The 9,286-nt window shown below is 39.1% G+C and overlaps 1 protein-coding gene across 1 annotated transcript in view; it reads left to right on the forward strand.

Annotated features, from left to right (window-relative positions):
- Positions 1-1,979: 1,979 nt before the first annotated feature.
- Positions 1,980-9,286, forward strand: part of LOC104528362 (cyclin-G-associated kinase-like) — a gene marked incomplete at both ends in the record, with an annotated part of 13,266 nt that continues 5,959 nt past the window's right edge. The window contains 4 exons of the mRNA XM_010172378.1: positions 1,980-2,041; positions 3,744-3,803; positions 5,703-5,817; positions 6,714-6,856. Coding sequence (XP_010170680.1) covers positions 1,980-2,041; positions 3,744-3,803; positions 5,703-5,817; positions 6,714-6,856 — 380 coding nt within the window. The remainder of the gene's footprint in view (positions 2,042-3,743; positions 3,804-5,702; positions 5,818-6,713; positions 6,857-9,286) is intronic.

The following is a 9,286-nucleotide window of genomic DNA, read 5'->3' on the forward strand; positions in this document are numbered from 1 at the left end:
CTTCTTTTCAGGACAGTCCTTCCCCTCATAAGTATGGATTCACAGAGGCATCTCTCTAGTACTCATTGGCTCAGCTGGGCTGGAGGGGTCTCTGCCTTGGAGCCAGGGAAGCTTCGTGAAGCTTCTCACAGGGTGGCCCTTCCCTCACTACCGAAAACGGGTGCCTCTGCCCCCCCACCCTCCCCCAAACCTAGCACACCATGGTTTCCCAGCACCCAGCTTCAGTGGAAGGATGACTCATGTGTGATCTTGCTTTTTTCACCAGCTGTAAATAGTAGTTATAACTGATCATCACTGTCTGGAACTGTGTTTTTCTTGTATACATTCTCATTCAGAAAGGAGCAAAGTGTCTTCAGATAATACTCTAAGGTGGTGCCAAGTGTGGACTTCCTGTCTCCAGCCACTGTCCCATCAGGGCCCAAAATGCTGATTGTAGTTGCTGATCAGAAGACTTGCACTGAGGGATTTAGGAAAGCTAAGGGAACTTCCTGTTGTGGGAAGTAGGGTAAGCACAGTGCATGCATGAGTAATATATGGTGGAACTGAACTGCAGCCCTCGCGTCTGTTATCTTTGCTGTACTCATTGATGCTTTATTTACTCTTTCGCTTGTTTTGCCTGCGGCTAGGATCTTAGTTTTGCTGCTTCTCTGTAGTTCCTCTATAGACATGAAGAGCAAAGACAGAATCCTGGAGCCTGTTATTTATTTGTTTCATGTTGAAGATGCTACTGGCAAAGTAACAAGATGTGTGGGCAGTCTTGGAGAACGCTGGTCAATTGCCATGTAAAACTTTTGAGGGTACTTCTTGAAAAGCCTTGTATTTCACTGAGTGGCACAAAGCAAATACTGCGTTCACTTCAGCCTCGTGTTAATATTCCTTATCCACAGAGAAAGTATCGGGTATTAATATGACTGGACTGTTTTGGATCCTGCATCTTAAGTGTCTTGTCAACTTGTTACATGTCTCTTGTGGTTCATTCTTAAGTTATCGTATTCTCTTAGCCTTTTTGACAAACTTTGTAGTTCACTGACATCTTCTGTGCTTATTCTGCAAATTTTTGCTAGAGAGAACATTGTGATGTAGTTCAATTAAAATGGAATTTATATTGAAGTAGAAAGGAAGATCATTGAAGTTCGTCACCTTGACTGTTACTCTGCTAAGGGTACCCTGCAATAGACAGAGAGCAATATGCAACTACACTGTTGGTGTAACCATGATAACATTCTCAGAAAAAATGGAAGTAGTATGAGGATCTTTAAAATGGAGTAGAACTGTAGAAGTATGTTCTTTTGGTACAGTTAGATTAACATAACTAGCAATTGAGGAAACTTAGAACTTTTTCTCAGTCTTTTTTTCTTCATAGAAATTTGCACAGTGTTCTTGAGCAAATTGTTAGTGTTTGAAATGGATACCCTGATGCAAGGAGTTGGAAGGAAAATAATGTTATATGGAATGACAAATTGCAATTTAGTAACAGCATCACCCTTATTGGAAGTGTGTGATTTGGTGCTTTAAAACGCTTTCCAGTTTTAATGTGAAGCCTGGAGCATGGCAGTTACCCTGAAAGCTTAAGGAAGTGTGTATTTAACATTTTATCACCCTTTGTTACTGCTGTTTTTATAGGAAGTCTAACAGTGTAAAACCAAAAAATAGTTTAATTATAATCATTAGATAATATTGGCTGTACTGAATCTTGGTTTTTATAAGGACCTTCATTTAAAAAAAAGCTTCAGAGGAAATCTGCATGTGCAGACTAACAAAATGCAGGAAAGTAACAAAGTCAATGTGGGTATGATGTGTAAGAGAAAGGAAGAGAATATTTTAGCTCTTGTATTTAGGTTACCCATACTCTTGCCAAGCCACTGAAAAATTTATTACATTTAGAAAAACATCTGAATTAATGTATTAGCTCTGTTAGATTAAAAAGAATGGTTACCTGAATGTTGAAATTAAAACTGACTTAATGTGCCTTCTTGTAGGTGGCTTTGCTTTTGTCTATGAAGCTCAAGACCTTGGAAGTGGCAAAGATTATGCATTAAAGGTAAAATGAATTTACTTCACAGGTTTTCAAGGTCTGTCTTTTTGCTTGATGCTTTAGCACTAAAGCTAATTAATTAATTCTTGATGTATGCCACTGAACAAGTAGTTTGGAAAAAATCCAGAATGATGAAGTGGTGTTTGTATCACGCTGTTCCTTTATTTAGAATGGTCACTCCTGTTAGGACCCTGTGCTTTATACTTAGATGTGGTGGTGAACCACATCCCACTTGGACTTGGGAGTGGTGGTGAACGAGAAGCTCAAAATGAGCCGGCAATGTGCGCTTGCAGCCCAGAAGGCAAATAACTGTATCCTGGGCTGCATCAAGAGAAGCGTGTCCAGCAGGTCGAGGGAGGTGATTCTCCCCCTCTACTCTGCTCTCATAAGGCCCCACCTGGAGAACTGTGTCCAGTTCTGGAGCCCCCAACACAAGAGAGACCTGGAGCAGCTAGAACAAGTCCAGAGGAGGCCACCAGGATGATCCGAGGGCTGGAGCACCTCTCCTATGAGGACAGGCTGAGAGAGTTGGGGCTGTTCAGGCTGGAGAAGAGAAGGGTAAAAGAGTCTTTCCTAGTTAACTGAAGTGGGATACAGGAATATTTTCACTTTTCAGAAGCAGATTTAGCCTTCTGTTTATCCTACCTTGGTAATTCCAGAGTAAGTTTCATCAGTATTAAAAATAATGCTCCACACTTTGATTCATTGATCAAACATTTAGCCTGGCACTTTTCAGAGGCACTTCTCTGGATTCTTGTTTTCTGAAGGCTTATAATAATCATATAGCAGCTGAAAAACTGAAGTATTATGGAAAGGACATTGAAGTTAAGCCATTTACTTTGTTGTATTTTGCTGCAAAAAAAATCATGTTGCTTGTGTTCACTGCAAAATGGAGTGAACGTTTTTGGAGAAGGGATGTTCTGTGGCTTTTTCAGTCCAAAGACATCTGTCTTGAGAGAATGCGAAAAAGGTATAGTATGGGAGGTGGGAGAGGTAACTGTATTACACCAACACTAGTAATTACTTTGTCTTTTTTTTCCTCTTCATACCACATCCTACAGTAACAAAACACGTGACCAAACTCTTATAGTATGTGTGTTCAAAATGTCATCTAGAAATAGTCCAATTTAAAATTAACAGACAGAAGGTGAACCATTACTGTACTTCCTCTGTTTTGTGAAGCTGATACTTTGGTAGCAAATGCTCAGATTGTTTCTAATCAAATGTTGACTCCAAATCCAAGCAATATCGTAAATAGGAATGCTTGATTTGGCTGTTGATTACTTGGGTACCATTGGGAAAGCTGGGCTACATAATTTGGGGAAGTTTTGGTTGGAGTGGAATGAAGGTTGTTCCTGAAGATTTGAGGTGGAAGATGAATCTTTCCTTGTCAGTGCACAGTGCTGTAAGCCAGGAGACTGGTGTTTTATGCGACAGAAAACTGTCAGAGCATTTACTTTATTAGTGTCAAAGGTTACAACTACTCAGTTATCACTGAACTTGAACAGTACAGGTAGCGGGAAATCTGGGTGCTACTTGTAGATTTGGACATACTACTTATGGTAGTATGTCCAAATGTACAGTAAGCTTGCTTGTACTGTCCCATCAAAGTTCCTAAGGGGTTTGATGAGCTTATCCTTTGTTCTGCGCACTGTTTTACTGTAAGTTTTAGTAACTATATCTTCTCAATTATTCTGTTTCCTGACAGCGATTGTTGTCTAATGAAGAAGAAAAGAACAAAGCCATCATTCAGGAAGTTTGTTTTATGGTATCCTTTTCTGGAACATATTTTAATGTTTTGATTTAATTGCCTGATAGCAAACACTTCTGAGAAACAGAGGACTGACTGCTCTACAAATTCAGATCTTTCTATATCATACAGTGCTTAAGAGGACTGATGTTCTGAAGAAGGTCTGGGTTCCTGGTTTGTCATGAGTCCGGCACCAACATCCAGCAAGTTCAGTTCTTCAAAAATTGCAGGAATTTAATGTGTGCAGATAACTTTTGTAGCTGGTGTAGACTTTGTCATGTACTTCATCTAGCAAGGCAAGTGAAATTCTTATTTGGGCATTCTTGCAGTCCTGTGACTATGGTCAAGAGACTCTTTGACTATTTGGATGATTCTTAGATCTTAAGTCCAGTGCATGTGAGAGAAGTCTACTTACTGCCTTTTTGACTACTCAAAACTTTGCTTTTACTCTCAGTGTTTCTTGATTTCTGCCTCAGATGTGTCTGGCTTTAAAAAGTAATACTGAATATCAAGGAAGGAATTTGAGTAGCATATGTGCATCAGGAACAAGGAGCAGATGTTTCTCAGTGTTGCTGTCCTTTTCGTCTTCCAATAGTGTTAGATGGCAGGGTATAATGTAATCTCAGTGTTTTCAGTAACTCAGTATTTGCTCCCCAGCATGTACTCTAAGACCCTCAGTATGTTTGAAGAGTCAGTGAGTAGCTGTGGTATGCTGTTGTTTTGTTTACTACTCTAACTATTCAGCTTTATTTTGAGTTACCAGGCAAAACCACTGATCTTAATTTAAGTTACTCAAATATTTCTTTTTGATTACTGAAACATTTGGCAAAAATCTTACGCTAAACATAGTTCACTAGAAGAACCCTTGCAAAGAATGGACTACCATAGCACTATACATTTTGTAGCTACTCTGACTATATCTTGCCAGGAGTAAAGAACTGAATGTTCCTTGGATGTTTCTTTATAGGTCAGGCTCATTAAAGCATATGCAAAACATAAATGATGGTTAACTGTTGCTAACTTTTCCAGATATAACTGTGAAATGAAATTAATTCCTGGAGGTCTGAGTAAAAGGTTCTGAAGAGATGCATAAGATAAAAAATAATGCCTCTGGTTCATTCTAATTTGGTGGATCCAACTTGCCCTTTTTTTTATAGCTTTGATGTCTTTGCTTTTTTCTTTTCAGACTTGGTGAATGTATCTTGTAAATAGTGTGTGTGTGTCTTGTAGGCCCGAGTCTCAGCATACGTCCAAGGTGATGCACATGAGGGACAGCACAAACAGGCATCGTGCAATATAACTGCTGTTTGCAGGAGTTGAGTTCACTTTACATAATTCAAAAATAATACCTCAAATTTTTGAACTGGAAGTGAAACATGACAAACGTTTTAGTATAAAGAATTATTACTAATGATAGGAGGTTAAGTTTTTTGGTCTTTTAGAGCTTTTATTTGTTTTGAACTTTATTTTAATTACTTAAAATTATAACATACTTAATACTTTCTTTGGAAAGACAGGTGTTGATACAATAGCCCTTTCTTGATCAGCCAGCTAGAGAAGCAGCTGATAATTAAAAGGCGTCTCTGGTAATTGTGCTGGTGCTTTGCAGTCATTGTCAAAAGACAAAAAGAAGTAACCAGGCCTGTCATAAATTCCAGTTTCCTCAGAGCCTTAATCACAAGAATTTTTTTTAATGTTTTATTTTGGCTTTTTATTACATTACGTTCAATGGCTTCCCATGAAGTCTCTTTTTTTCAGCTGAGGCATGGATTTCCCTTTTCTGCTTAGTATGTTAATTGCAGCTGTAATGCTTTCTGTGGTTTTAAGCGAAGATTTCAAATGAGATGTCTGTGAACTGCTGCATAGAACAGTATCCAGAAACTTGGCAATCATTTTCCTTGAACACGTTATCCCCAGAAAAAACTTTCAGGTCACCCCAACATTGTCCAGTTCTGCTCTGCTGCGTCTATAGGAAAAGAAGAATCGGACACGGGACAGGGGGAGTTTCTTCTGCTTACGGAGCTGTGTAAAGGTAAACTCCATTTCTTTTCCCAGCAGTGCATGTCTCTTTGAACAGCTGTTTTGTACAGGTTGTCTCACAGCTTAGAAGCTTTGAAAGCCTCTTAATGACAGCATAGTTCAATGGAGATAGATTTCAGTTTCATCTTTTGTAGGGTAACGATCATGTTCTTTGGGACTACTGTTCAACCTCATCTTAAATATGGAATTATAATTAAGTTCTTTGTGTTTGAGACTAGTCATAGGAAGGAAGAAGAGGAATAGTTCCTTAGAGTACCATTTCCTTTGGCAGTGTCATCAGTGTGGATTTGCCATTTTCAGAACACCCATTTAATATTGCAACTCAATAGTGTAAATCTTAGAGTCATAGAATCGTTTTGGTTGGAAAAGACCTTTAAGATCATCAGGTCCAGCCATTAACCTAGTACTGATAAGTCTGACACTAAACCATGTCCCTGAACACCACATCTACACATCTTTTAGATACTCTGGAGATGGTGACTCAAGACTTCCCTGGGCAGCCTATTCCAACGCTTGACAATCCTTTTGGTTTAAGAAACTTTACCTAGTATCCAATCTAAACCTCGCCTGGCATAGCTTGAGGCCTCTTGTCCTGTCATTTGTTACTTGGGAGAGGAGATCAACACCCACCTTGCTACAACCTCTTTTCAGGTAGCTGTAGAGAGCGATAAGGTCTCCCCTGAGCCTGCTTTTTTTCCAGACTAAACAACCCCTGCTCCCTTAGCCTGAGGAGGGAGCAAGTCTCTCTTAAGACTTGTACTCTAGATCCTTCACCAGGTTTGTTGCCTTTGGACATGCTCCAGCACCTCAGTGTCTTTGAGCACTTGTCTCTTCATGCCAAGCTTTCAGAATTTGTGTGCTTATCTGCATTTCTCTTATTTCCTGCAGGGCAGCTGGTGGAATTCTTAAAGAAAGTGGAATCCAAAGGACCCATCTCCTGTGACACAGTTTTGAAGATATTTTATCAGACCTGCAGAGCAGTGCAGCATATGCATAAACAGAAGCCTCCTATTATCCACAGAGATTTAAAGGTGCATTACAATGCTTAAATAAAAATGGAATTTTTAAACAGCAAAGGAGCCTATTGGGCTTAATCAGCGTTAAGGTTGTTGATCAAATACATTAGAAACTCTTGAGCATAGTGCGTACGTGTATTGTCCTGCCAAGGCTGCTGGATGTCAGTGAAGGTCATCACTGAAATACTTGCATGTCTTCAAACAACATCTCTTCCTTGTTCTTGTGGTGTTAGTACTGCCTGTGCTCTGTCTGAACAAGCTGATAGAAAAGTAGGATATCACAGTTTGCTGATAAATTTCTGAATGTCTGATTAATGTCTGAAACATATATCTTTTCCCTCCTTGGTGTGATATCAGCTGTATACAAAAAAGGAAAATTTGTTCTTCCTTAAGTAAGCATGTACTTGATTACTTTGGGGAAAGGAAAATGAAACCACTTTTTAAGAGTAAATGCTAAGTGTTTTCAGCACTGTTGTTGAAAGCGTTGATGTTAGGCACTTGTGTGGCCCCTTAATATAAAAATAGTTATGATGATGGAATATTTTTTTCTCAGAACCATTGAACAGGTTTCTGGGTCATATCAAATAAATTTTAATCAGGCTGGGACAGAACTTTCTTGGTGTTACTTTTCTAGAATAAAATCTTTTTACTGGAATTTCTGTACACTAACCCCTATAAAAGCTTGTAGAAAAGGTGCATCTCTGATCTGAAAAAGTGATTAAAAAATATTTATAAACAAATACAATTTCTGACATAGCTAACTCTGTAGAAGTTGAGCTAATGCTGTAATTCAGGATCTGCTTTTTCTTGTCAAGTAAAGTTCCTGGCAGAGATAAAATAGTGAAAAACAGGAATTTGTTTTCATGTTGGTTTCATGTTACAGGGGCTGCAAAGCAAGATTAAATGATAGTTGTGCTACAATAGGCAGAGACCTTAATAAAATCAGGAGCCAATCAGGGTTCATTTACTTGTGCTACTCTTTCCAGAATGCTAAACTTAGGCCTTAAACTTCATATGTTTTCATCAACAGCAGCATAAACTGTAGGTCAAAGTTTTGAGCCAACCTCAGATGATATCTGAGATGATAGGGTAGCTTTTGGGGAAGGGGTGTAGTAGAATAGAGTTCTAACAGGTTTTTCTCAGTTATTTTCATAGAATCGTAGAATCATAGAATGGTTTGGATTGGAAGGGACCTTAAAGATCATCTAGTTCCAATCCCCCTGCCATCAGCAGGGACACCGATTTTGACTAGAAGTATAAGGATTCATGAGCTTCGTAGCGGTGGCTATTTCTGTCCTCCTGTGGTTTCCTTCTCTTGCTTGCCAGTGTAGTGCTACCTTTGTTCCTGAACCCCTTTGGACAAAGTTTGCACTTATGTGTGTGCAGCACTGTAAGAACCCAGCTAGTTACCAGGTTGTGAAAGTTCTAAGCTAGTTAGAGGATGATTTGTAAGATATCAATGCTTCTCTGATATTTTAATTGCCTGAATTTGACGTTTTCAGGATTTGCCATGCAGCACACAGTTAGTCTGCATAACAGGTCGTAGAGTCTATTAAAATCTGAGTAATCAGCTGGAATGTCTTACGTTATTAGCAACCTTTACCAAAGCACAAAAACCAGAACATGTGTGGCAAAGCTTGCTCTCTGGTCTTACTGTGACAATTTTTAGTGTGTAAATTTAATTTGATATTGATTGCCCACCCTTGTTACTGTATATGGATATAAGCAAAGGTTATTGAGCAGAGTAGGGAATTCAGATTGCTTATTGAGATCGATACTCTAACCACATCATTAACAGAGCTTATATATTCTTGTATATATTCTTGACTATTCTAGTCAAAATTACTTTTATAGTGGAAGAAGTTGGAAGGGGCACATGAAAGGGAGGCTAGTAGGATGTTCTGAAAACAGGTTTTACAGAAGGAAGTCCAGAGATGATGTCGTTTCAAAGGGCCAGGAGGACAAACCTAGTTATCTGAAGTGTGGTGTTACTAATATGCCTCTTACCTTCTGTACTTTTTCCTGACTTCATACAGAGACTAATACTAATTATCTTTTTCAGTGCTTTTCTGGTTATGACCCCACAATACTTCTGTCCAATGCTCACTTTTTCCCCTCCCCTTAAATTTCATCCTAATTTCACTTGGCCATCCAGGAAGGTTGGATTTCATGAAGTAGAAAAAGGGTAGGCTGATGATTTACTATTCAGGCAGTAAATGGTTTCTGTCTCTGCACAGAGTCATGGCTGCCTCTTTCTGGGTGTTCCTCAGCAGCCTGTTTCTCTAATAGTGCCTTCCTGTTTTGTCTACAGCAGTCCTAATCTCCACTCCATTGCAATTAAGCTAACAGTGTTTTATGCATTAAAACAATTGGATTCCAAGATACTGCTTTTGCAAGTGGCCCTGTGAAAAACTGACATCTTCTTGGGCACTAATGACTTCCCCC

Source organism: Antrostomus carolinensis, unplaced genomic scaffold (genome assembly GCF_000700745.2).
Source record: "Antrostomus carolinensis isolate BGI_N321 unplaced genomic scaffold, ASM70074v2 scaffold11640, whole genome shotgun sequence".
Classification (NCBI taxonomy): Eukaryota; Metazoa; Chordata; class Aves; order Caprimulgiformes; family Caprimulgidae; genus Antrostomus; species Antrostomus carolinensis.